Source organism: Pyrus communis, chromosome 6 (assembly GCF_963583255.1).
Source record: "Pyrus communis chromosome 6, drPyrComm1.1, whole genome shotgun sequence".
Lineage (NCBI taxonomy): Eukaryota > Viridiplantae > Streptophyta > Magnoliopsida > Rosales > Rosaceae > Pyrus > Pyrus communis.
The window spans coordinates 27,585,851-27,613,325 of record NC_084808.1 but is presented as its reverse complement, the minus strand read 5'-3'; the positions used below and the strand labels follow the sequence as shown (position 1 = coordinate 27,613,325).

The window sequence follows — 27,475 nt, the reverse complement described above, 5'->3', positions numbered from 1 at the left end:
TTGTGGGTCAACAATTATTTTATTTTCTAAAACACCTCTTTGAGAAAAAAAAATTAGAGAAGGAAAATCTATGGTTATGCTTCAAATATTAAAAATAAAAACTTTTTTTTTATTAGAGAACACTAAATAAACAATAAACGGACATTTCAATTAGTGAATTTTTTCTTTACATAAAGATTTGTAAAAAGTTATATCAACGTATATTTTCCAGTAAAAACACTTACTGGCCTCTCTTCACTTTTTAGAGGCCTGGCATTTGAAATTCTACTTTCATTGTTTTTGTCTATTTGTGATATCCTCTAACACACACCAAAGTTATTTTAATATTTTCAATGTAAATTATAGGAGCTTATAAATAAGGGAATTTTAACAAAAAACTATTGGTACGGTTTATTTTAACGAAAAACTACATTTTTACATTAAAAAGTCAATCATGGTACTATTTATTTTACCCTTTATTTTGTTCTTATCGTTAAAACTCAAAGTTTTTAAACATTTTCATTAATTTTTCTTACAACATTCCCGCTAGGATTTCAGAATGAGGCATCCCTTTGGGGATTAGGATTCTTTCTCCTCTTTTTTTCCTTCCCCTTTCCTTCCCTCCTATTTGAACAGTCACAGTCACAGTTAAGTCACGTCAACATTTTATATTAATTTTTTATAGCAAAAGAAAGACAAAAGAAGAGAATGTAAGAGTAAGAGATGAAAGGGGATGAAAAAAATAAGGGGAGAGAATCCTAATCTTCCCTTTGGGGATTCCAGACAAGATCATTACCATCATTCCTCCAGGCACAAGCTCTTTGGCCCTAACATTCAAAAGGTTTGTCATGTCCTCGGCAAACTGCGACGCATAAGCATCAAAGAGCTTGTGACATGATGGGTATTGAGTATTTCTTACGGCACGTCTTGAGTTCAATTCTTAATGTTAAAGAATTACACAATGATAGATAGAAAATGCTAAAATACTTTTGTGAGTCTTTTTGACCCTAAGAGAGTGGAATACGTATTTAAAAATGGCCTTTATGAAATTTGAGTACAGAAACGCATTATGAAGTTTGAGGATTCATTGCAGATAAAATTAGTTCACACCGTAATTGCACAAAACTTTAAAACTCTAGTGGCATTTGTGCAATTTTACCAATAAAAAGAAGGAAGAAGATGCAGAGGAAACTTATCCTATCCGTTACTGCCACACGCTGCTAGTCTGCTAGCTCCCGCTCTGTGTCATCCATGGCAACCTCCCTGCTCTTTCTTCCTCCGGCTCCACCTCTCAGCTTTCCTTCTTCCTCTTTCAAGGCACTCTCTTTCTCTCGAGCTTTCTCTGTCTAATATTTGATATGATTTGCTAAATAGCTGCTAATAGTTTCAATCTTTACAGGGAAATGCGAGAAACTTGGGGCAAAAACTGTGTAGCGTTCCCTCCGTCAAGGTGACCGGAGCTACAGAAAGAAGACCACTGGTGATTTTGAATAAGGCGGCGGCGTCCACAGTCGGGGCTCCGGTCGGCAATGTGCGGTTCAGGCTGGACAATTTGGGCCCGCAGCCCGGGTCCAGAAAGAAGGGCAAGAGAAAGGGAAGAGGTATAGCAGCCGGGCAAGGGAACAGCTGCGGGTTCGGTATGCGGGGACAGAAGTCTCGGTCCGGACCCGGCGTCCGCCCTGGATTTGAAGGCGGTCAGATGCCGCTTTACCGTCGACTTCCCAAACTTAAGGGAATTGCTGGAGGTAGTTACATTATCTCATCTTTTATTTCTTGATTGCGAATGCACGCCATGTGTTCGTGAAAATGTTTCAGTGACATTTGTTCGTGCATTGCTCAAATCTTGTTTTGTTTTCTTGACAAGGTATGAGTGCGGGGCTACCGAAGTATGTCCCTGTTAACTTGAAAGACATAGAAGCCGCAGGGTTTCAAGAAGGCGAAGAAGTGTCATTGCAAACTTTGAAGAACAAGGGTTTGATCAACCCATCCGGAAGAGAACGGAAACTCCCTTTGAAGGTATATACTTTAAATTGTCTGCTCCACACAATGTAAAATGTTCGAATGCTCAAATATGATATGCTGCTTTAAACTTTAAAGTATGGATGGATAAATCAAACCTTGAGTCTTACACCTAGTGTTAGTATTTAGTCATCTTTTCCGTTTGTTAACGTACTAATGTTGCCTGTTTATCATGCCTAAACCCTGTAAATCTGGCCTCTATACCTCTGTTGGGCCGCTGCGCCTTGCTAAATGAGACAACGAGCGTTGGGAAATTCAAAACAGTGATACTCTTAACTGAAAATTCCTTCTTCAGATTGTTGTTTCTTTTGTTTTTAATGATAGTGTAACTGGAAGAGAATCATAGTATAGAACTTGCAGCCTCGATGAATTTCTTTTGTTTTTATTTAATGAGTCCCCTACTGCGATGATATTTTGAATCAGTTTTTGATTAGTCGGTTTCTAATTACTAGAATTCATGTTTTGGTTAAAGCATCCCAACTGCGATGCATTCTGGGCAAAGCTTGGCAAATCCACATGTATGATCCAGCACTTATGCAATTGATAGTATATTAGGTTTTCTTTGTAATTTTGTAAAAATGGAGTATAAGTAGGCTTATTTACCTTATTCAGCAGCTGTAATACGTCCCTTACGATTAAGGTATCTGGATGATACATTGAGATTTTAATGGAAAAACTATAGAATAATAGAAATGTGGTACAAGCATTAGGGCCACTGCAAGCTTCATGTGGCCCAATAATTCCTAAGCTTGACGGGAACGTTACAAAACCTAGGTATTTATCACTGTGCACTGCTCGTTAAACATCTTTACATAGCAAAAGAATAAAGTTGCCTGCTCTCTTTTTTTCTAGATTCTTGGTGATGGGGAGCTAAGTGTGAAGCTGGATATAAAGGCACGTGCCTTCTCAGCAGCGGCGAAGGAGAAACTAGAGGCTGCTGGCTGCAACCTCACTGTATTGCCGGGTAGGAAGAAGTGGGTAAAGCCATCGGTTGCCAAGAACCTTGCACGTGCTGATGAATACTTTGCCAAGAAACGAGCTGCTGCTGCTGCAACCGATTCTGTGTCTGCATAGACGACTTCATAATCAGCCTGTACGAGACTCTAGGTGAAGTAGTACACGGTAACATTTTTTTAGGCATGTTAATCTTCTTTCCTGTTATCATCATTGTACCTGTTGTGGGATTACAGATTAACTTTGGCAATTGTTTCATATAACGTGAGAAGTAATATTTATCAACCCTTGAATTGGCCGTAACGTAGTGATCTATAGGTCTTTTGCACCTCAATTTAGAAACGTTCAAATTGTTGGCATCCTTAACTAGGAAATTATCTATGTGAGTCGTTGATAAAATTGATCAGTGTCACCCTTGATTTGCCTGTTTTTGGTGAATGATATACGTCATGCCCGGTTTTGGTGAATGATAAGAAATAGGCATGACGCAAGTAATTTTCCGTTAATTTGTCAAAAGATTTTGATTTTTTATCTCTAAAAGGCAAGGGCAGGGAGGGACCTAAGGGAAAATGATGGTGATTACTTTTCGGAGTGATCAAGCCGGCTTTTAGGCTGTTGCCCGGTGATTAAGTAACCACTCTGTCGCAGCCATATCTGGAAATGGAAGATAAGAAATGGACCGCCAAACCCTAAACCCAAAATGTTGTCTCAAAAAGGGTTGTACTAAACTATATTATTGCATTAACTTGTAAATAATGTAAACCCGATTCTTTAAGACATACCAAAATTTATGAAAAGTCAAGTTCGGTGGACCTCATATCTAAAATCGTACAATTCTCTACCTATATTTTTTTCATTAGTGAGTTTGTTTGAAGTAATTTTATAAAAACACATTAAAATTTCTGTTACAAAACAAGTGTTATTTTTGAGAGATCTAGCAAGTGTTTTTCAATTAAGTGCTTTCTCGTGAAACAATTTTAATTTTTTTCCAAATGGCACGAGGACAATAAAGTGGTGGAGAATTCTCTCTCTAATATCTGGAGCTGAGAGATTTTTCAGTGTGATCGGCACATGGATGATACATCACGTGTCATTATACAAATGTTGAGATGTGTGTATTAAAAAGTTAATAACTTAAAAAATACAATTTCTCACCATTTACATAAAAACACGTAATGCATCATCCGTGTTTCTGTCATAATGAAAATTTTCTTTTCCCGGAGATCGAAATCCAAGGAAATTGATAGCGGGTCCAAATGCTATTACATAATATGATTAGGCAGCTGTCAAATTGCTCCACCTCCCAGACTCTCACAATTCCAACTTTATCAGAAAGTAACGTTAAGGCAATGCCCCTAACTACTAAATTATCGATCTGTGTTCATGTTTCGCGTTAGAAACGTGCCCAAATGCGTCATTTCAGTCACAAAAACTGCATATGGCTGCAAATATTTATGAGTTTTGGTTTAATTTGGGTAAAAGTTGGTGATGACCTAACCCAACATCTTTGCAACTACAACTACTTATGTGGACTGGTAAAGTAGAAATGTAAAAGCCCAATCAAGCTACAACTGCCTCCAACCTAAAATAAATGAAAGTCATGAGTAAGCCTGATAATTTCTTACACAACCGATTAACGAGTCAGGTCGTTACTGGATAACCTGAAAAAAATCAATAAGATATTATTTATCATATCTAGACGTTAGACGTGATAATTTTTTGCATGACTCGTTAACTCGACACGATCCATAACGAATCAAGTTACTTGTTAAAAACTCATTAAGATAACGAGTTTGACACAACACTACTCGTTAAAATAATGAACATGACACGAAAACGACACGAACATGATGAACACGACTCGTTTGCCAGGTCTAGCCACGAGTCGAACAAATTTTTGGGTGCATATGAAAAAAATGACATTGTTGTTGGATTATCAGCATAAAACGCTCTATCTTCTTGTTTTTTAGTCTCGTCCATCTGTTAGTCGGACCTCATTTGCCTGGGTGCTCTACACAAACATACGAACACAAGAATCTCTTCATTTGTAGCCTAAAGACATAAGCTTCACTTCACATCCACCATTATTTGGTTTCTCCTACCAAATACTTTTCATGTCCATTCATTATCTACGTTGGGCACGTACTAATCAAATTTAGTTGCGCAATTGTCGACATAGTGTTCGTGCCTTGTAGCATCGAAAGGAAACACATCACATGCTTACCACGAATCATACCTACTAGTACAGGACGACACTTCCTACTTGCTAGGTTTTAGTTCCACCAGCAAGTCCAACCATGCAAAAACCAATTTCTACACGCACATCGCGGATCATGATCCGTGACAACATCAGAATATGCCACGATTCAAGCTGCAACAGTTTCCTTGGTATTTCGTCAACGCACTCAAAATATTGTTATGTTTGTTTGAGTGGCATCTGTCTCGCTTTAGGCCGTTTCATTTTGTTTCAACGCCAGTGAAGATACCAACTGGGCAGGGGATGCTAGATATGCGGCTATTTTGCCGCCCATTTTCAAAGTCAAAGAGAAAAGGTGGCCAAATCGTGGCCGTCACCACATTTGTCTTAAACAAGAATTTTTTGGTCCATAGTCTTTAAAACAAGATTGGAAATGAGAAATGTCACCTTATCATGTTCGTTAGAAAAAAGGACTTTTGTTTTTATTGGTAAGCACTTCAAAATTCTCGTTATGTATTTTGCATACTTTGTTTTCTAAATATTAAAAGGTAGGGAATAAAAGAATGTAAAATCGTATCGGTTTATGTTTTCGTATATTTAATCGTATGATTCTTAATTTATGACGTGATAGATGTAAGCATGTTTGTAGTAATGTAAAAGTCACACACTTTAATTATTAAATCCCAATCGTACGATTTGTTGCCATTTCTACATACGAAACATAAATTAAAGAACAGTCGAAGCCATATAACTAATTAGTCTATGAGATGCAGGTGTGGCTTTCAAGTCAAGCAAAAAGTGAGTCCCCTACTTATCTTATCATCAATTTAACTATGCATTAAGTAGTCAAACAACTAAACAACAAATGTTTAAAATTGAAATTTTATGAACCGTACTTGTATTCTATCAATGGACTTAATTTGGCTCTTCAATGAATAAGGAAAAATTCCTCCTCGAGAAACTTTGTTATTATTTCACAAAATTTTATATTTATGATCAGAATTATTTATATTATAAAATAATTTATATAAAAAGTAATAAAATACGAGATAATTTAATTATAAAATTGTATAAAAATAAATAATTAAATACATTAAACGTACTTGGACCTATCTATCTATTAGGTATGATTGATTGTGTAACCGATACTTTGAGAAGAAATTTCTCTTTTAGCTTTCCACTTTGTCGAGGGGTGAAAGAGAATATAATTTTGCGATTGAAGCATCGATATATACAAAAATAAACTTAGATGCTGGATGCACGTGACACGTGGGGGTTGCAGGTACAGTAAAGTTAAAAAAACCGGCAACGGTTAGGTCTTCCAATGGGCATGGGTGCCGAAATCGATGTGAGTTCTCGCGGGAGGCACCGCCTGCGTGAAACAAATAAAATATTATTCCACCATTTCCTAACAACTTGACATCCCAAAGAAATATATTTTAATTTTTATTAAAATATTAAATTAACAAAATATCAGTATTTAATCAGAGAGGAAAGATAAGGGAGTGCCTCCGGCGGTCTTCTCTCTCCTCCTCTTTCTTTCTCTCTCTAGCTTTGTCATCTGTTGCCCAATACCTACCGGGAGCAGTTTTCCGGATCTTCTTTGTAAGGATCTTCATATCGTATTCGTTAATTGTATATTATACGGTTAGTTTTTATCATTTATTATTTATATTTAATTTAAAATAAAAATATTTAAAATAATTTCTGATCGTACGATATACCATGAACGAACACGATTTAAGAATTTTTAGAATTCTCGCAAAGAGCTTCTAGAGAGGATCCTCTTTCTATTAAACCTAATTTCCATCCGTCTCCGATTTAATTCGAATTTAATATTTCTATTTAATATTATTTTTTTTCTCTATAAATCTGATGGACGCTACCTTCTGTTAACCTAGTTTCCTTCCCCGTCCGTTTTCTACCTCTCGCCTACTTTTTGCTTCCTTTTTCCCTCTCTGTTGTGATGTCTCTTTAGCAATTAGGGTTTCCTTACACAGGCAAGCCAAGCAGCTCAACTCTTCACCCCAACTTCAGGTATTTACATCTATTTTTTGCTGATTTTTTTTTTTTTTGTTTTGTTTTGTTTCAATTTTGTTCGTCGATCTGGTGCTTCTGATCGTAGAGAAATGATTTGATATCAGGTTATGAATTTTGATCTTTCTCTGCTCAATTGACTGGAAAATTTCAGATTAGATCAGATCTGTTCAGTTCGCATCTAATTAAGCTTGTTTTAGATCGATTAATTTTGATTAACGATTTGTTTGATTAGGTTGTACGACGTCGTTTGCAAGCGAGGAAGAAATGAATCACTGTGCGATTCAGCAAGGAAACGCCCTCGCAGCTTGCGACGACATGAGGACCTGTTCCAGAGACTCGGTCGTCTGTCCCAAACCTCGCCGTTTTGGCCTCCTTAACGTTAACCAGAACGATCCCGTCAGATCTCTCCGATGGCATCTCGGGTAATTTCCCAATTTTTCATTTTTTATTATATATTTGTCTGTTTTTTTTTCCTCCAAAAGATACCATTCGTCTAGGGTTTCAAATTATGCAATTTTTTTATTGTTTTAAATATCGGTTTTAATTCTTTGTTTGAATGAATTTCAGCCACCAAGCGGAGCTCTATGATTCGAAAGCAGGGTCTGAAATTTTGGACAACATTCTCTCAAAGGTATATAAAAAATTTCCGGATCTGCAGTTTTTATTTATTACAAAAAAATTAAGAATTAAGCTCTTAGATGGGTTAATAATTAGCATCTGGTTCGTAATTATTTTGTTCATGTTGGATTTTCTGCAGGGATCTTTCGGTGTTGAACAATTATTGTGTACAGAAATAGCCTCGCCGCACCCATTTTTCAGCGGGTCACCGCCGAGCAGAGTAGCTAACCCATTAATTCAGGATGCTAGATTTGGGGATGATAAACTCACCCCATTGTCACCACTGTCGCCAACCGCTCCCCCAATGGGCCTTTCATCGTCTCCTTCATCATCTGCTAGGAAAGGAGGCTATGCTCGGGCTAGTTTCGGGAGCAAACCAGCAGTGAGGATCGAGGGGTTCGATTGCCTGGACAGGGATCGACGTAATTGCAGTATCCCTACCCTGGCATGAGATCACAATTCAATTGATGAAGGTACATAGGAAAAGACTGAGCTTAAAGTTTGATATAGCCAACCACATTACTTTGATAGCACTGGGAAATTTTGAAATTTTCATCAGGAGAAGAGAACTACGACGATCCTTCTACCTTATGTATATACGTACGAGGGGTTTGTGTAAATGAAATGTGTCTGTGTCATGTAAGTAATTGAGATGTTAACCAAATAATAAACGGGTTCATAGATCGTGTCTAGGACTGGTTACGAGGGGACGGTGTAACACACCGCCCCCTCTTGTATTGTAAAAAGTAAAAGAGTATTGTGGGAAAATTTTCGTTGTGTTTCCATTTAGGTGTTTCGGATTTTCATAGAGCGGCTTGTGAAGCGAATCTGTATAAATTGAAGCTGCTGTTGAGTCGATCTAAACATTCGTTTAGTGTGTAAATAAAGCATTTGTGTTTTAGTTCGTCTTCTGCTGTGTGCGACATACATTTAATTGCTTTGCACTTCCCTTTCTTGATCTGGTTATAGTTTTGTGTTCTGTAACCCGCGTCGCTTGAGCATGACGCCGAATTCCGGGATGCCGGATTTGTAGTCCGTCTGGTGAGTTTCGTTTTCGTTAGTGAAATATTCGGTTTGTATCACTGGAATCCACGGACATGCTTTTTTAAAGCCGAGGATGTATGGTCTATGATCTGCATTCCTTGGGAACTTTTATTCGAAATGGCAAGCATCTATGATCTCTGTACTTTTGGTTTCTCCTTTATGCGGGCGATCTACGTTGTTCAAAATTTGAAAAATAAATCCTAGGAGGATAACAAACAGCCCCGAAATATTTTGAATACACATTGTTTCATCATCGCCCGCCGTATTTGTTTTATGGTAATGTAATCTTTTCGTCAATTCACCTTAGATTTATCTAATTGTTATAAAAACAAAATTAAGTTTTTAAAGAGACTTATGGTATGTTCCTACTTTGGAATAGATAATCTTCATGCTAATAGTGTTATAAAACTGGGATTCAGATTTCATCTGGATCCAAATTGTGGGATCTTAGGGATTCACACATCTTAGTTATTCATCGTGAATCGTGCGATCATAAATCATTTGATTTTTAAAAATTAAACACAAATACGATGAACAGCCAGGATGTGGAGATATTTAGGATCCCCAAAAAGTGGATCCGGAGATATCCTCTTGGACCTCTTCCATACTGTTGATCTTTGTTCTATGCACGTCTAGCAACCACTGACAAAGGCGATGAAGGACCAATGAAGACATGAATCCGGATCCTCTATGTGAGGATCTTAAGGATCCGTGAATCGTTTTCATTTATCGTACATCATGCGGTCAGTTTTCATCATATAATGTTTGTGTTCAATTTTAAATAATAAAATTTAAAATAATTTCTGACTGCACAATATACCATGAACGGACACGATACATGAATCTTCTAAATCCTCACAAAGAGAATCCTAAGAGGATCCTTGTTATGAAGTCACATGACACTTCTTTTAAACAATGAAAATGCTATTCGTAACAATATATATTTAAAGGAAGTCATTAAGAAAGAGATTTTCATTTCTTTATAAAATGAGGATTAGTTCCGGTCCATAACATAACTTTAACGATCTGAACTGTTCAATTTTCAAGTTGCACTTTATAAATTATCTTTGCAAAATATTAGTCAAATCAAAAATATTTGAGACATTTAATTGAGTTTAAAGAAATTGACGAACATTTTGTTCTTTAAAAACATTAAAATTTTATCGTGATAATTAAATAGGCAAATAGTGTCATTTTGTATTGAATGTTTGCAAGGATGATTTATGAATCAAGACTTATAAAATAGACAATTCAGATCGTTGAAGTTCAATATGGACTGAGTCCTCAACTAATCTCATTTTTAATAAAAATTGGAGATCCTTTCTCTTGAAGGGCCAGCATCATTTGCAACTAATGTATTTTTACGACAAAAGTTTCATAATCGAATGTGTAGATTTTCTTAATTCTCATTTAATCACTATTTTTAGAAAATATCAATCTAATTTGAGACATTTTAGTAATACATATGTATCATACAAATGTACGATCTTAGTATTAAGTGACATATTGATGATCAATTGTCCACTTGTTTTGCAGATTTTTTTATAAAAAATTAACAATTAAGAAAATGAATAGTTTTACTAACGAATTTGTACAATTAAAGTACATTAATCGAAAATAGTAGATGATATGACGTCCCTCACATGCAAGTGTTGTCTTTTGTAACTACTTGTATAATTTTTGTAGTTTAAGTAATTCTATAATTTTTATGTTCAAAAGAAAAAATACTTCTATAATTTTCTTTCAAATTATGCTAGGAAGATTAACACTAAAATAATAATCTAATCAGCAATATCCATATAATTTGATTTTAAAATTTAGTCATTCCAATATTACTCTTTTTTAATCCTAATTTTTGATACATTCCAGACTTTTAAGCCTTACATGTCAAGAGATACACAAACATAAATTCGACTCTGTAAATCTCAACAAAATTCAACCTGAACGAAATTTCAAGCCGTAAAAATAATACTATTAACATAAAATACCACGTCAATCATATCATATCCGTATCATATAAGTTAGGTACTCCTCCCAAGTCCCAAGTTCCCACACATCTCACGTTCCTCACTTGACTTCTCTCTCTATCTCCCCGTTGCCCTCGCCCATTCCCAAAATCTCTTCTCTCTCCTCAAATTTTTTATTAATTAATCACACGATTCTATGTTCGCTCTCGTTTTCTGTTAAGCCATTGGCTCTATAAATTCGATGGAGACTTTCCTTTGTCAACCTTCTTTCCTTTCCCATTTCCTTCCTCTCCAACCAAACCCCTTCCCTTTCCCCCTTAATTTTCCATTCCGTTTTTCCCACCTGCAACTAAGCAGCTGCTGACTTCTTCACTCAAACTTAAAAGGTAAACTCACATTTATGTTTATTTTTATTTTTTAAATTATGAATTTTCTTGTTTCCATCAAAATCTTCGGTAATTCCAGTCTCTGTCTTCGGATCTGGCGTTTTTGAAAACAATCCGACTTCTCCAGATCTCCTTCCTCAACTTTTACGCTCAAGTTAAAATCCATTTTCTGTTACAATTTATCCAGATCAGATCTGTTAACTTGTCGTTTAATTGATTTGCTTGACCAGGTTTTACGTCGTCGTTTTAAACCGAGCGGAAAATGAATCACTGTGGGATACAGCAAGGCAATGCGCTCTCTGCTTGCGAAGACATGAGGTCTTGCTCCAGGGACTCCGTCGTCTGCCCCAAACCTCGCCGCCTCGGCCTCCTCAACGATCCTGTCAGATCTTTCCGATGGCATTTCGGGTAATTCGAATTTTTGAATTTCTTTCTGTTTTGGAATTTTTATTTGTGCTTTCCTTAGCGTTTCAAAATTCAAATTGTGAAATTTTGTTAGTTTGGTTTTGATTTTTAACTATTTGAATTTCAGCCACCAGGCGGAGTTCTGTGATTCAAATGCCGGGTCTGATATTTTAGACAACATTCTCACTAAGGTACTTCTCGATCTGCAATTAACTGAATGCTAATTAGGCAATTATGGTAGTAATCGAGTCAGTAATTCAATGTGTGTGATGTTTAATTTATTTTTTGATGTTTGATTTGTGTAGGGATCCTTTGGTGTTGAACAATTTTCGTGTACAGAAATGGCCTCGCAGCACCCATTTTATTGCGGGTCGCCACCGAGCAGAGTAGCTAACCCATTAATTCAGGACGCTCGATTTGGGGATGAGGAGCTCATCTCGTCCTCATCACTGTCGCCAATACCTGCCCCGTCCGGTCAATCATCATCTCCTTCCTCGTCCACGAGGAAAGGAGGCTGTGTAAGGACCAATTTTGGGAGCAAACCGGCAGTGAGGGTCGAGGGGTTTGATTGCCTGGACACGGATCGAAGGAACTGCAGCATCTCTACCCTGGCATAAAGAGCCCGATTTTTATCAACGAAGGTACATAGGAGAACATTAAGCTAAAGTTTTCTACACTTGATAGCATTGAGAGGAAATTTTGAAATTCTCGGAGAGTGAAGGAAGTCGATCTTTCTGTCTAATGTAAATATGTTCAGGGGATTTGTGTTAATAAAATGTGTCGTGTAAGTAAAGTGAGATGTTAACCAAATAATGAGCGGAGTTCGTTCTTCTTGTTTAGGAGAAGTCCCTGAGGGGGTGTGGCATTTAGTAGAGAACAGATTGATTGTGTTTTCTACCACACCGCCCTTTCATTGTGTTTGAGTTCGGCTTATGAAGCAAATCTGTACAAATTGAAGCTGTTGTTGAGTCGATCTAAACAGTCATTAACAGTGTATATATACCATTCGTGTTTTCGTTATCTTCCGCTGTTCACTGCTTGCTTCGTGTTTTTACTTTCCGATTGAGTTTATGTGATTCTCTCCGAATTGCGCTTTGCCGAATCCTTGTGCTTTTTATCCCTGATCATAATTCAACAGCTATGTGATGGTTTTTTGTGTTCATTCGTACAACTATGTTTGAATCATCGGAAATCGATCATCGATGCTATTTTTAAAGAAAGAAGAAAAACAGCTTCGAAGAATCGTTCAGCTTATGATCCACACAACTTTATTCGAAGGGATGAGCATCTATATCTTGATGCGAACCTTTTTGTGTGGTTGAAGCTTGCAGAGTGGACATGTTTTGTGTGGTTGAAGCTTGCAGAGTGAACGTGTTTTGCGTGGTTGAAGCCAGTTGGGGGTTTTGATTGAAGAGATTCTCTCGTTACAATTAAGACGTAGTCTTGGTATCTTCCTTTCCTTCGTCCAATAGATGATTATCATGTATTCAAACGAATTCTCCTTTCTTGTTGCATAAGAAACTTTGAGTTTAAAATCGTTTAGCGGTGAGATAATGATATCCATTTTATTAATTTGACCCTGTTTAAATCCTCCATTAAGACATTGATCATGATAATTTAACACAAAAAATTTAACTAGTCTCATCAAAACACAATCAACAAAAAGATCTTATTAAACGAGTAGAAAGACTTGGCGTCTGCTTGAATTCGTTACAAGAAGGGGACCCACTTCCAGAGACAGGATTTTATTCCAAATATTATATTAAAAATTAAAATACTCCCATCAGTAAGTCGAAATGGTAGGTTAGTTGGAATCCAGATTGCCGACGGATTCTTTTTGTGAGGATCTCAAATTCATGAATCATATATGTTAATCGTATATTGTGCAATTAGAAATTATTTTAAATATTTTTATTTAAAATTAAATACAAATAGTACCTAACAAAAACTGATCGCACGATGTACGATGAACGAACACAATTTACGAATTCTCAGGATTCTCACCAAAAGGATCCGGAGAGGATCCTGTTGGGGTTAGTTGCATGGGACCTGACACTGGGAGCGGGGTCCACATTGGGTCCCAACGAGTTTTGTTATGTCAAGTTATTATTAAGCAGATTATCGATTACACTATTTATTCTTAAATCTGTTACCATGTTAAATTATTAAATAGACAAGTCAAAAGCAACTTATGACAAAATCGATACTGTTTTCAATTTATTACTTACCACTTGCACAAATTGGAAACGATATCAGTTTTGTTGTAAGTTACCTTTGGCCTGTCTCATTGAGCACTTAACATTGTCAATGTAAGATATTTTAACACTAAACTCTTGATGCAAGTGTTTAGGTAAAAAGGTCTAACTGGCTGGTTCATAGTTATTCATCTTTAATCTTTAATATTAGAAAACCAGAAGGAATGTTTGGTGTCTCAAGACGTCATCAAAAAATTTTGAACAAAAAAGCCCCCCCAAACAAAAAAAAAAATCAAAACTGACCGAAAATAATAAAAACAAATTTGCAAGGGTAATTTTGTCATAAAATTATAAAAAAACTGAAATTATATAAAAAAAAATGGATTAAAGCCATGTGGGTTAAGCTATAAAGAGAAGAAGTTTTGCAGAAAAGAGATACAACTGCTAAACGTGGGATTCAAAATCAAATAATTAATCCTCCACGTTCTACAAATTTTTCCATCAATTGGGGTTCTTTTCCAACTCAATTTATTAGGAGCGAATGATACCCCATAACTGCCTCTCCCAATCATGGTCCACACTATAAAATCCTACATCGTCAGGGGGAGGGGAGGTGATACGCCTTATACATACATGTCCACCTCCTTATAGTAAGACGCGTTTTGGGTGGAAGCCCAAGAACAAATCCGTGAGAATGTGGCTCAAAGCAAACAATACTATGCCGGGATGTGACACACACAACAATCCAAGAACAGGATAGAGGAATAAAGAACACATGCATCGAGTACTGGCATTGTTTAATTTCATTTTGGGGTTTTTTTTTATTTTTTATTTTTATATTTTTTATATTTTTGTTCGCTGCAGAAACGTAGAGCAAGTAAAGGCAGAAAGAGTAGATTTGTTTACAGGATTTTTCTGGGCTTTTGAAACTGTAATTAGCAGTTGCAATTGGTTATATTCCTTTCCCGCAAAAACTAAATCGTCTTCACTCTCAGTATGTTACTTTGATAGTTTGATGTTTGATTTATTTTTAATTTTCCTTTTTATGATTAACTCCATATTTGATCAAATATATAGGCTGATTGGTGAATCCCCAGTGATCGATGTGTTTTCAACATATGAGTTGGTGGTCTCATTCTTTTGGGTAACTTCGTTTAATTATTTTTTCCTCCTATCCATGAATTAATTTTAATTAATTTAGTACAAATGTTCATTTTTTATTTATGGGAAATTAAAAGTTTGAACCTTTTTTATTTAGGAACTTTAACGAAAAGTTCTTTGTACTATTCATTTTAACAAAAAACCATATTTTTACACAAAAAAATCAATCATAGTACTATTCACTTTACCATTTATTTTGTCCTTATCATTAAAACTCAAAGTTTTCAAACTTTTTTTTATTAGTTTTTCTTTTTTATTTGTGAAATCAGTTTTGAAGTTTGTTTCACACGGAAAATATGGAAGAAGGAAGAGAAATAATTAACCATACAATGGAAGCCACTCAAACTAAAATCTAAAGACAAGAGTCAATCGATAGACTATTTTGTGTTGTTAAAAGAGATTAGCCATCTACAGAGCTAGGGAAAATCCCCAAATCCGGTTTGATTTTTCACTCTTCAATTTCTTTGTTCCTTGCAGATTTCTAAAATTCGAGATCTTTCGCCAGTGATTCAAGTGTGTATTGATGTCTTCATCTTCCATTTTACCCATCACCAATTCAATTCAAAACCTATGCCATGCTTAACTAATAATTGAAAAATTGCAGGAGATTATAAAGCTAGAATTGAACCAGTGTGTTGTGAAGCAAAACATTTCCTACAAATATAGCTGCTGTCGGCATCCCTTCCGCAAGTGCATGAGTCAGCCCACTTCCACCTCCTGCATCATCAAATAGCTGCTGTCCTCTACGTGTACCGGCAAAGCCCTACTCTGAAAAGATACCATACCACGAAAAGAAATCATCTTTGGATCTCTTATTTCTAATTCATTAAGTTCAAAGATCTGAATTATTGAAATTTGATTCAACAGCTACAAACGGGGACCAACTTTAAAAATTATAATAACTTTAACCGTTGAATCAAATTTCAACAGTCCGGATCTCCGAATTTGATGGATTAAGAGGAAGGGATCCGTAGAGGATCCTTTCCCCATACCATAACATATAATATGAATAATATTTGAGTATTCAAAGAATAGATAAAATTTTACACTCAAAACGTTATGTTGTCAATTTATAGAACTCTTTTATGATTAAAACCGTTCACTTATGTAAAAAATTAATTAAAAATAAGGTCCTTTATTCATTGGTCTTTATGAAAACAGATGAACAAAATTGGTACAAGCATTACAAAGAGTTTATGTATTCGTTAAAATAGATTGACTAAACAATCATAATTTTTAATTTATTTATTGCGTAGATGATCTTACAAAGTAATACATAATATGAATGATTCTAATAATAAATACAAAACTCTGTAATTCAAACACGAATAATTTTGAATAGAAATTTCTACTCATTTTTAAATAACAATATCTCCCATATACATATATACAACATGGATGTAACCCTTCTTCCTCTTTTTGTCTTTCCTTAGATATTTTTTCCCTCCAAACTAAGCAACCAACTTTCAAATATCAGCTGCACTCTCCAACAAAAAGTAGGTTGTTCCACAAAATACCTACCAATCTTAGATTACGTGCAACGGTGTCAAATAAAGCTAAAAAAATCAATTGGCTAAAAGAAGAAAGATGGATCCAATTGTCCAAGTTCAAACCGTTCTCAAGTCTCAACGACTCAACCCCTCCATCCTCTCCAACTTGGTAAGCATAAGTCGACGCCAGTGGCATCGGGGATGTGATATGTAATGCAAGCCACTACGACAACGAGATGTTTTCACTGTCACGAACAGAAAGACAGAGACCATTTTAACCCAAAGTGTGCGTGTTATTTCAGTCGTTTGACACCCAACTTGCAGTTTTAGGTTAGGCCAAGGGACTAGTCGGTCAGCCAGACAGCAACCACTCTCCGACAAAGGCCCTTCCAAAGCTGTCAATTCACAAGACCACGTGGAACACTTTGTTCCTTCCCTCCCTTTTTTTTTTTTGCCAACAACTATCACAAGCCACACTTTTTATTCCAGTGACACCATATGCATCTTAACCTAATTCTTCGAACCGTCAAATATGACAGCGCATCGTGCCTTTGCCCTAACTTAAAAGATATTTTGAAATCCGTCTTATTTTCAACAAGCGAAATACATCCGTAGATTTATTTGATCACGTCATTTGCCGTATATTTTTCTTAAGTGTGGGCAAACAGGTTGACACTAGTCAATCACAAACTAATTAGTCTTACTCACTTTACGATAGTTTTGTTCGATACGAAAACCGTTTTAATTAGACAATCGTAAACAAGAATCTCCTCCCCAAACTTTTAGTCGGCAGCTCGTGTTTGACCAAAATATACTAGTTTTTTAATTGGATTTGCATTCTTGTCAATCAACTTGTCCAGTTGCCCTTTGGGGGAGTCCAGAAGTACAAAAATAAAAAAAGTACAATCACAACTTGCCCCTTTGGGTGCTCGGAAGAGGGCAACTCATCGACAAAGACAAGGTAAAGTCACGTGAACACATAAATTCACAGCTGCAGGGCCTGCAGTGCGGCCACTGACAGATGCACTGACCCCTCTAATATTACTTCTTGGATCCGTCGCTGTCTACAGCCACGAAACTATTACGAGCACTCCAAGTTCCAAACCTACTATCTCTGCCTATATAAACACAACCCACCATCAGTATCTTTTTCAAGTCTCATTCACCAGCTCCTAATTTGTTTTTCCTTTTTACTGGGGTTTAGATCGCTGCTTTGCTTATATATAACAAACCCAGTGTTCTGTTTTTTTTTTTGGAGAGATCAAATTCACCGGGAGAAATGAAGAGGCGGAGACGTAGTGGCGGAGGCGGCGCCGGCGTTGATCAAGCTCCGAGTTTTGAAGTTACAACGACAAAAACAGCGGCGGCTGCGAGCAAGAAGGGTAAGAAAACTATCGACAAGAGCGTGAAGGAAGAGGCGAGGATCGACGGCGGCGATGATCAGCAATTGGGTTTGGTGGCGGCTGATCCGAATCTTATGGCTGGGGATGGGAATTACTGGGGGAATTTGGGTGGTGGTGTTGCGGTGGATGAGCAAATGTCCTGGGGGTCCGTTTGGTTGCCACTTTGGGATGTTGAGTTTATGGAAGAGTCGCATTACCGATTGTTTAGTGATGTGATTTGGGACGATGACATTTGGGGATTAAGAACCACAAAAGAGATCCCAAATCCGTGAAAAAAGACGGAGAGAAGATTTGTATTTACATTGTTCAGTTTATGTATAAGATTCTGTAGCAACAACAAAATAGTCATTTTCTGCAATTATCTTTTCCTCTATCATTGCCGTTGTAAGGATGCGCGAAAATCACTTGGAATTTCAGAAGTTAACTAACATGCTTATGCAAAGTTGACGAACACAAACTCTGTTTAGATATAGAATTCAAATATCACAGAATAAACGGAGAATTACAAGGAGATAAATTACAGAAAGAAAATAAAATTTGGAGCCACAAAACGAATGGTACAAACAGAAACTACCAACATGTCAATTTGAAATTAAAATTGTGAAGGGAAGTAACATAGCCTGTTGGCCGCCGTTTGCCGCGGCGTTTTTTTATAAAGAACTTAGGAGCCTGGGGGCTTGTAAGCGATGAAACTGACGCACTGTGTTTGGCGGATCTTGTCGAATCCGATGATCCGGATGAAGGATTCGGGGTTAGGTGGTCTTGGCCTCCTCGAACTCCTTTAAAACTTGGGAAGAATCAGTGCATCCGAAGAGGGGAAGCTTCCACATCGTCCGGTAGCGTCCGTCATAGTACCCAGGGGAGTTGCCGTTCTCACGGTAGACGAATGGTTTCTGCATTTATTCATCCAAATGTATTAAACACATGTCAACTCAATGTTGAGACAATAAGTATCACTCGACATATTAATCGAGTTTAGTGGTGAAATGATACATGCTTATTTACCCCTAAACCTTTTTATGGCTTGCTTACTACCAAATTCCCATATTTTATCAAAAATTAAATAAGATTAGATTTTAATTATGGGTTTTTGGGATCACTAAAGGTAGTCGAAAAAAACTATGTTTTAAGTAAAGAATAACGATTTTCACACCCTCCATTTTTTTGTTGCATTTACACGAACTTAAAGAGTGATTTGTGAATGTTAATTACCTCCAACTCGAATTACAAGGTGGGAACCCAGTTGTTGCGGAGAAGGTAGTCTACTTCCTTTGCCAATGACTCGGCAGAAAAGGGAGGAAGGTAAGCGAGTCTCAAACTTCTTCAGTCCAATTGGTGGTCACGCCTGCATTTTTTACATCAAAGCCATATGCAGATTAATTTACTTTCTTTCTAAGGTAACTTTTATTCAAATTTAGAAATTAAAATAACCCTAAAGTAACGTAGACAAGTAAATTAATTGGCTAGGGTTACCTGCATACACTGGACTCTTCCACCGTTGCTGGCAATGGAGGTAAGATCGTTGGCCTTGCGGGTCACAGGGAAGGCTGAGGAGGACTTGAGCCCATTGAAGGGTGCCACCTGATGAGAGTATTGAATCCACCACAAATCTCTCCACCACATCTGTTGTCAAAACGTGATCCCACCATTCTCTCCATATTGTTTATGTAAATAATCAAGAGTTATTAGTTACCTTTTATGTTGCACAAAGTCAACTATAGGCTTGTATATATCTTGTATCAATATGTTAAGCAGATCAAGGAATTCATTTAAAATACAAACTGCTTCTCCCTACTCTTCTCTGTCTATCGCCACCTAATTCTCTATATGGTATCATCCTTTCTCACAAGCTAACGCTTCCCAACGTTCGATCCTCTATACGCCTCCACCACCCCAATCTCTACTGCCTCTTCTAATTTCTCTCATTCTTCAACCATGGCCGTATCTATTGCTTCCCTTCCCACCAACTTCAACATCTCCCACACCATCAATACTCCCATGGACAGAAATAATTATCTCAGTTGGCGATCCCAATTTTCCGACATTCTTGAAATTCATGGTCTGGAAGATGTCGTGACCCTCAATACCAAACCTCCAAAGAAGCTTGATGATGAATCTCTTAATCCGAATTATTCTCGAGACAAACTTCTCCTCAGTTGGATCAAGTCTACTTGTTCACCCTCTATCTGTTCTATACTGCTTCCTTGCACCTATGTCTTCGATGTTTGGTCTCTTCTCGAAAAGCGTTTGTCTCCTGTCTCCAAGACTCACATCCGCACCCTTCGTGAACAACTCCGCACTCTCAAAAAGGATTCCGAGAAGTCCATGTCTGACTATTTGCTGCATGCCAAAAGCCTTGCAGATTCACTTACTGTTGCTGGCTCCATTATTTCTGACGAGGACCTCATTGACAGCCTCTTGGACGGTCTTGGTCCTGAATATAAAGAGTTTACCACAGCCGTTCATCTTCGATCTCCTCTCTCTTACGATGACTGTTACGACCTACTTCTTCAAGAAGAACATCTCATACAAAAGCTGTCAACTCTCTCCTTGTCCAGTAACGCTGCTTTTGCTGCCTCTCGTCGCTGTGATGGCTCGTCTCATTCTGCCCACAATAGTCACCAATCATCTTCCTCACATCACTCTTTTGGGCAAGGCAATGGTCGTGGTCGACCTTGGCGTTCTTCCAATCAAAACCGTCAAACCAACTGGCATCCTTCTCGTCCTAACCCCAGTTCATTGACCGACACTCGTCCACCTCTTCTTCCCACACCGTCACTGCCACCTAAGCCACCGACATTTGAATATGATGGCTACTGTCAACTTTGTGAAGAATATGGTCACAAAGCCCGCCAGTGTCCAACCCGAGGAAACTTTGCCTATTTAGCGAATGCGGACTCTCCTTCGTCAACACCTTGGGTGGTCGATTCCGGCGCCACAAATCACATGACTAATGATCCTTCCGCTCTCACACAAATCCACCCATACACAGGTACTGATACTATTGTTGTGGGCAACGACAATCACCTGCCTATATCTCATGTCGGTAAATCCTCCGTCTCTAGTTTACATGGACCTATGTTGCTAAAAGATGTGTTATATGTCCCTGCCATTAAGAAGAACTTATTATCTCTTCGTCGTTTTTGTTATGACAATCACTGTTTTTTTGAGATGGATGATCGTTCTTTTCGTGTAAAGGACAAGAAAACGGGCCAACTCCTTCTGATTGGGCATAACTATGGCGAACTTTACTATATTAGAGCTGCTCCTCATGTTACTCCCAAGCTTGTGTTTTATGGTGAACGGACGACTAGCGATGTGTGGCATGCTCGATTGGGTCATCCCTCCACTGCTATCTTTCAAGTTTTGGCAAATAAATACCATATCCCAATTAGTGGTGCAGTTTCATCTAATAAAAAATGTCATATTTGTCCCATAGGCAAGGCATGTCGCTTTCCATTTTCCTCTCGGACGTCCATCACTCACTATCCCTTAGACATCTTACACCTTGATGTATGGGGCCCCACTCCTATAATGTCTAATTTTGGCTATAAGTACTATTTATCTATGGTGGATGATTATTCACGATTTCTGTGGTTGTTCCCTTTTGTTTGTAAGTCCGATGTCATGCCTACCTTTGTCACTTTCAAACGCATGATTGAAAATTGTTTAAATCGCACTATTAAAGTATTACAAACAGATGGTGGTGGTGAATTCACTAGCCTTGCATTTCGACATTTTCTTCGTGATCATGGCATTACACACCAACTCTCTTACCCACATACGCCACAAAAAAATGGTATAGTTGAGCGCAAACATCGCCATGTTACCGAAATGGGTCTATGTCTCCTTGCTCAATCTCATCTCCCGCAAAAATTTTGGGTGGAGGCCTTCACAACTGCTGCATTTCTCATCAACCGGTTGCCTCTTCATAATCTTGGGAATGTTTCTGCTTATGAAAAACTCTTTGCCAAAGTTCCCGATTACCGTTTTCTTAAGACTTTTGGATGCACATGCTTTCCTCACTTGGTTCCTTACAACAAACATAAGTTGATGCCTAAGTCCCTCCCATGTGTCTTCATTGGTTACGACAACAACTACAAAGGCTACCTTTGTCTCGATGTTGCTTCTGGTAAGGTGTATATTTCTCGCAATGTACAATTTGATGAACTCACCTTTCCGTATAAAGACTGCAGGACAGATTCTCCTCCTCCCGAGCAGTTTCATCAACCATTATTTTTGGAGCCACTCATGCATGCCGCAGACCCTATTCTTTCTTGCACCGTCTCTCGGCCCACCGCCTCACTTCAGCACGCAACAACAGCATCCCAGCGACAAGCACTACAACCACTGACGCATGCAGTAGCACCTGTGTCCCCCAGCAACATTCCAATAACTGCTTCTGATCCTCCTACGCCTCACTCTCTATCCATGGCCATTGCAGCACCTATACCCCATTCACCTACCACAATTGCTTCCTCACCGCAACCTGTCACTTCTCCAGACTCTACTCCTCCACGCAAATTTGGGAGTATCAATGCCCTCACTTACGACTCGCCCCGACATCCACTTTCTCACGGTTTAACTGTAGCCCTTGAAGATCATATGTCCATTGAGCCCACTAGCTACACTCAAGCATCTAAATTCCTGCATTGGCAACAAGCGATGAAAGAGGAACATGATGCACTTCTTCATAATCACATTTGGTCTCTTGTTCCTGTTACTCCTCATATGAATATTGTGGGATGCAAATGGTTATTTCGTGTTAAACGAAAGGCCGACGGCTCCATTGACCGCCACAAGGCTCGTCTTGTCGCCAAGGGGTTCAATCAACAAGTTGGGGTTGACTACGACGATACCTTTAGTCCTGTTGTTAAACCAGGTACTATTCTTACTATTCTTGCCTTAGCAGTCTCACAAAATTGGTCATTGCAGCAACTTGACGTTCGGAATGCTTTCCTGAATGGTATTCCTCACGAGGAAGTTTATATGAAACAACCACCTGGCTTTGTTGATCCCAACCACTCCCAGTATGTTTGTCGCCTTCACAAAGCTCTTTATGGCCTCAAACAAGCACCTCGCGCTTGGTTCCAGCGTTTAGCCTCATTCTTATATAATCACGGCTTTTCCCATAGCAAATTGGATGCATCCCTGTTTATTTACCATTCCTCTACATACTCACTCTATGTTCTGGTATACGTTGATGATCTCATTGTTACAGGTTCAAACAATGATGCTACCTGAGCTAGGGACCTGGTGCGTTGGACGGAGGTAACAGCGGCTGAAGAAACCTTAGGGGAAGCCGTAGTTCCTCTCTTTCTTCGTTAAAGTATCACAACTAAGTAGATGTGATCAGCTTAAGGGGACTTGACAGTGTCGCTTCATCCTTCATGTATGTATATATAGAAAATAACTTCGCTGCTAAATTTAGCCTGTGTTACCGCAACCTAAAAATCTAAGGAAAACTAATGAAAATGGTTTGAAAACTTTGAGTTTTAATGATAATGATAAAATAAAAGGTAAAGTGAATAATACCAGGATTGACTTTTTAGTGTAAAAATATAGTTTTTTTATTAAAGTAAATAATACCGTAATTTTTTTGTTAAAACTTCCAAAAATCTCACGGTGTAAAACTGATATTTCTGAAAAAAAAACTTTGCCTTATCATTATGCACTCCATAGGTTGTGACAGGTGGCAAACACCCATATCTTATCGGAATGACTACTTGAATTATATGTATGATGATGTGTAACTTTATTTCTCAGCCCTTGATTTTTTCCTCCTCTCGTCTGCGAGTCTTAGATTTTTTTATAAATTTTTTTACTCCTAATCTTCGCGTCTTTCAAAACCTGGACTGTGACAGAAATGACTGTAACTCCTTCCTGCAGTTTAATTTTAACAAGTTTTAACGAAAAGTTCATCGTACTGTTTATTTTAACGAAAAATCACATTTTTACATTAAAAAGTTAATCTTGGTACTCTTCAATTTACATTTATTTTGTCCTTATTATTAAAACTCAAAATTTTCAAATCATTTTTATTAATTTTCCTTTAATTTTATGCTATATTTATAACCTAATTCATTTGTCTGTTGGATCATGTTGGACCACCTGAGACCTTCAACTATTGGGCTGCTTTGGGTCATTTGGATTGGTAATGGGCTAATATTATGTGGGATTCAATGCAAACAGTCAACAATCTATAGGGAAAGATGTCCATGTGTTACACAACTCCACCCGTTTGGGCTACTTGCCATGGAAAAAGCAGGACTGATGAGTGACGAACAATGTATAAAATATCAATACTGACATAAATATTGATACGTAAATTTATGAAAATATCGACATACAAATCTATAAAAATATTAATGGATATAATGATATTAATTGCTTTCGACGAAAATTATGATTTTTTACAATAAAGTAGATATATCAATTCATTTAGATTTTAATCGAAATTAAAAAAAGATTTAGGATGTAGATAAAATTGTAGCATTTGTAGAATTTTCTAGAGAAACAGATTCCCGATTAATAAAAGTGGGAACGGTCCCTCCTCTCCCCAAAAGCATCTCGAAGCTCTTTAAACAGGAACCCGCCTCCTCGTATTCCATGATAATCGCATGACCTGCGACTCTCTCCCGCCGTGAACTACACTTCCCTAGAGGCCATACAGCCAACGATAGTTTGACTCTTTGACCGGGACGTGTCTCTGACGCTTTTAGATAATCGCGTGGGTCTAAGAGGGGTTTCTTTTGGTAAAAACAGCTTCCACTGCTTTGCAACTCGCACTGCGTCCAAAGAAAGTTGTCACTTTTTGTTCAGTCTCACTCTTTTGTACTCAACTTTCCTACACAGACAGAGGGAGAGGGAGGGAGAGGGGAGACCGGAGAGGAAGGAAGCCATGGGAGAAGGAAAGGGTTCGACTTTGGTGCACCTGCTGGTGGTGGTTCTGAGCTTAGTGGCCTTCGGGTTCGCCATTGCTGCCGAGAGACAAAGAAGTGTGGTGAGCCGTCTTTACTTTTCCTTTCTCGTTTGTCTTCTTTCTAATTTAACAGTTCGAGATGTAATTAAATTTGGTTTTTGAATGTGTTATTTTCCACAAGTCTTTGTTTTGTATCTTGATCTGTTTTTTGTGTTTAATTTTCATGATTCTGTGTTCTGTACTTTGGTGGTTTGTTCTGTACTGTTTGTGCTCTGTAAAAGACAAGGGTTTTTAAGGATGTCGTGGAATTGGTAATTGGTGCGTTGGAAAAGTGGGTTTGTTCACATTTTTTGGGTTAATTTGTTGATGGTGAGACTGTTTTTTTGGTTTCGGGTTTTTCTTTCACTCAATTACCAAAACAGTGCCAAAAAGAGTACGAAATTTTGATGGTTATTTATCTTAATTACCCCCCATTTTGAAATTCTCTAAGATTCTGAGGGTGGCATTTCCATATGCGATTGAGTTCATTTACTTTATGATTTAATTTTCATTTTTTTTCGCGGAATCGTTGCCACAAGCCTGTGGTTGGAGTCGATTCCTCTCCATTTCGTGGTTAAGTTGTTGCCATTGCCAATCTGTGATCTTGGCGAAAAGAGATTATCTTATGAAACTTTTACAATAAGAATGAGCATTTCCCAGCTCATTAGTAACGTGGGTCTATATTTGAAATTGTGTAAAAGTTGCTGGAAGTAAATGGGTATTTAGTTGCATGATCATTACGGTAGTAAAATTACAAATGAATAGGTGATCTATCATCCTGAATCGCACAATAACGAGATTCAGGGTTGCCCGCAAGAATTTTGATTTTCTCACTGCTGTTAGAATAGTAATTATCCTTTGAACATTCTCTTTTGTGAAGTTAATGTACCATGCCTTCTTGGTCTTTGGATTTTGTTTCTCCTATTGTACCAATCACTGCGTTCTTTATTTTAAGGGGATGAAATTGTTTATGAAGAATTATGCATTATCATGTGGGCGTATAAGAAGAGGCAATTCATGCGTCAGTTGGATTAGAGTTTATTAGTCTGTATATTCGTGTGTCATGATGAATTTTCAAACATTTAAAAAGTGTGAAATAGAGAAAATTTAAAAGTTTGTAACCCTTGGCATTGCAAGGTTGGATTTTTGTTTTAAGTAGGGATGTACATCAATTGCATAAGGCTTCATTCGTGAAGTGTAATATATCTTCATCTTATAGCAATGTTAGAAGCCTTGCAAATTTAAAAGCACGTGTGGATCCAGGCTACTGTTTCCTTGGTCCACTTGGTTAGTCAGTTCTCTTCTCTGATTGGTGATGTTTCATAGTTCGGTTGATCAAACCATTCTGATTACTTCCATTTCTATCATTTGAATGCCTGCTTACTTTTGGAGTAACCGATTGGCTTGTTGGAATCTTGGGTTGATTTTTGTGCGTATGGTCCATATTTTGTAAAAGCAATTTATAAAGAAACTTCATTTCCTGGCAGGGTGAAATACGTACAGATGTTCAAACGAATGAAACATACTGTGTGTATAATTCAGATGTTGCAACTGGTTATGGAGTAGGCGGTTTCTTGTTTCTTCTCTCAGGCGAATCACTCCTCATGGGTGTCACGAAATGCATGTGTTTTGGCAGACCCTTGGCCCCTGGTGGAAATCGAGCTTGGTCCATTATATATTTTATTTCATCATGGTGAGCAGTCCTATGTTTCTTAAGGAACCCCATCTTGAACAAGGCAACATTATAAAATCGACCCCCCGATTGCTTTAACCTGCCCATCATATTTTGCTCCCTTTTCTTTTGTTTTCTTTAAAAAGTTTGCCAAACACTTGTGTATTGCCAACCTGTTGCAAATCGTAGTATGCCTGCACCTGGTATAAACGATTATCATATGAAATCATAGCGTGTGATAGGGTATCCGCTTAGTCTCTTTCAATTTGGCCTTAGGACGAGTTGATTGAATATGTTATTCTTCAGTCAACTCATGTAATTCAGATTCCACCTTTATAATTTGCTGCATTTTTTGTATCTCCAGGACAACTTTCCTGGTTGCGGAAGCTTGTCTCATTGCCGGTGCTACAAAAAATGCGTATCACACCAAGTACCGGGAAATGATATATGCTCAGAACTTCTCCTGTGAAGCATTGCGAAAAGGCGTTTTCATTTCTGGAGCAGTATTTGTGGTTGCGACTATGATTCTCAACGTGTATTACTACATGTACTTCACCAAGGCAACTGCTGCTCAGGCAGCTCACAAAGCAAATCGTTCGAGCTCAACTGTCGGGATGACTGGGTATGCATAGAATCAATTCGTAGTGCTAGTTAGCTTTCAAGTTTGCACATTGATGTTATGGTATGGGATGCCTCTGTGATGGCATACTTTTCAGTGTATTTATTACATTGGTTTTATCTAGTGAATATATAAGTGCCTGCATGAATGCTTGCAAATGCAAGTTGCAGAATTATTAAGTTTTAGTGGCTGACAAGACTCAGTACTGGGTTGGTACTGAGGTACTTTTATAAAAAATGGGTATAAAAAAAGCTGAACTCAAAAATGTGTTTGATAAATACTTAAAAATAGCTTATTTTCACAGTTTTGGGTGAAAAAAAGCTGAAAATGTGAAGCAGCAAAATTGAGCTTATTCTCATAGCACA

The 27,475-nt window shown here is 37.7% G+C and overlaps 5 protein-coding genes and 1 pseudogene across 5 annotated transcripts; 5 read left to right on the top strand and 1 right to left on the bottom strand.

The window, feature by feature from the left end:
• Positions 1-1,134: 1,134 nt before the first annotated feature.
• Positions 1,135-3,237, top strand: LOC137737700 (large ribosomal subunit protein uL15c-like). The gene is made up of 4 exons (XM_068477245.1): positions 1,135-1,296; positions 1,379-1,724; positions 1,844-1,995; positions 2,851-3,237. Exons 1-4 carry the CDS (start codon positions 1,231-1,233, stop codon positions 3,070-3,072), a joined length of 786 nt encoding a protein of 261 aa, XP_068333346.1. The 5' UTR covers positions 1,135-1,230; the 3' UTR covers positions 3,073-3,237.
• Positions 3,238-6,789: 3,552 nt separating this feature from the next.
• On the top strand, positions 6,790-8,714 carry LOC137737485 (uncharacterized). The gene is made up of 4 exons (XM_068476978.1): positions 6,790-7,186; positions 7,422-7,611; positions 7,757-7,820; positions 7,947-8,714. Exons 2-4 carry the CDS (start codon positions 7,454-7,456, stop codon positions 8,256-8,258), a joined length of 534 nt encoding a protein of 177 aa, XP_068333079.1. The 5' UTR covers positions 6,790-7,186; positions 7,422-7,453; the 3' UTR covers positions 8,259-8,714.
• Positions 8,715-10,941: 2,227 nt separating this feature from the next.
• On the top strand, positions 10,942-12,629 carry LOC137738141 (uncharacterized). Its single transcript, XM_068477769.1, has 4 exons — positions 10,942-11,204; positions 11,435-11,612; positions 11,737-11,800; positions 11,915-12,629. Exons 2-4 carry the CDS (start codon positions 11,467-11,469, stop codon positions 12,224-12,226), a joined length of 522 nt encoding a protein of 173 aa, XP_068333870.1. The 5' UTR covers positions 10,942-11,204; positions 11,435-11,466; the 3' UTR covers positions 12,227-12,629.
• Positions 12,630-17,597: 4,968 nt separating this feature from the next.
• Positions 17,598-18,232, top strand: LOC137738158 (uncharacterized). The gene has a single exon (XM_068477787.1). The coding sequence runs from the start codon at positions 17,735-17,737 to the stop codon at positions 18,128-18,130; it is 396 nt and encodes a 131-aa protein (XP_068333888.1). The 5' UTR covers positions 17,598-17,734; the 3' UTR covers positions 18,131-18,232.
• Positions 18,233-18,363: 131 nt separating this feature from the next.
• LOC137736359 (ribulose bisphosphate carboxylase small subunit, chloroplastic-like) lies at positions 18,364-23,071 on the bottom strand (annotated as a pseudogene).
• Positions 23,072-24,455: 1,384 nt separating this feature from the next.
• On the top strand, positions 24,456-27,252 carry LOC137738079 (uncharacterized). The gene is made up of 3 exons (XM_068477681.1): positions 24,456-24,861; positions 26,307-26,512; positions 26,856-27,252. The coding sequence occupies exons 1-3, from the start codon at positions 24,760-24,762 to the stop codon at positions 27,121-27,123; spliced, it is 576 nt and encodes a 191-aa protein (XP_068333782.1). The 5' UTR covers positions 24,456-24,759; the 3' UTR covers positions 27,124-27,252.
• The last annotated feature ends 223 nt before the right edge of the window (positions 27,253-27,475 follow it).

Coding starts and splice junctions, on each gene's coding strand:
- LOC137738141 (XM_068477769.1), top strand. CDS start 11,467: ATGAATCACTGTGGGATACAGCAAGGCAATGCGCTCTCTGCTTGCGAA. Junction 11,613..11,736: donor TCTTTCCGATGGCATTTCGG/GTAATTCGAATT, acceptor TTTGAATTTCAG/CCACCAGGCGGAGTTCTGTG. Junction 11,801..11,914: donor TAGACAACATTCTCACTAAG/GTACTTCTCGAT, acceptor TGATTTGTGTAG/GGATCCTTTGGTGTTGAACA.
- LOC137738079 (XM_068477681.1), top strand. CDS start 24,760: ATGGGAGAAGGAAAGGGTTCGACTTTGGTGCACCTGCTGGTGGTGGTT. Junction 24,862..26,306: donor CCGAGAGACAAAGAAGTGTG/GTGAGCCGTCTT, acceptor ATTTCCTGGCAG/GGTGAAATACGTACAGATGT. Junction 26,513..26,855: donor ATATATTTTATTTCATCATG/GTGAGCAGTCCT, acceptor TTGTATCTCCAG/GACAACTTTCCTGGTTGCGG.
- LOC137738158 (XM_068477787.1), top strand. CDS start 17,735: ATGAAGAGGCGGAGACGTAGTGGCGGAGGCGGCGCCGGCGTTGATCAA.
- LOC137737485 (XM_068476978.1), top strand. CDS start 7,454: ATGAATCACTGTGCGATTCAGCAAGGAAACGCCCTCGCAGCTTGCGAC. Junction 7,612..7,756: donor TCTCTCCGATGGCATCTCGG/GTAATTTCCCAA, acceptor AATGAATTTCAG/CCACCAAGCGGAGCTCTATG. Junction 7,821..7,946: donor TGGACAACATTCTCTCAAAG/GTATATAAAAAA, acceptor GATTTTCTGCAG/GGATCTTTCGGTGTTGAACA.
- LOC137737700 (XM_068477245.1), top strand. CDS start 1,231: ATGGCAACCTCCCTGCTCTTTCTTCCTCCGGCTCCACCTCTCAGCTTT. Junction 1,725..1,843: donor ACTTAAGGGAATTGCTGGAG/GTAGTTACATTA, acceptor TTTCTTGACAAG/GTATGAGTGCGGGGCTACCG. Junction 1,996..2,850: donor AACGGAAACTCCCTTTGAAG/GTATATACTTTA, acceptor CTTTTTTTCTAG/ATTCTTGGTGATGGGGAGCT.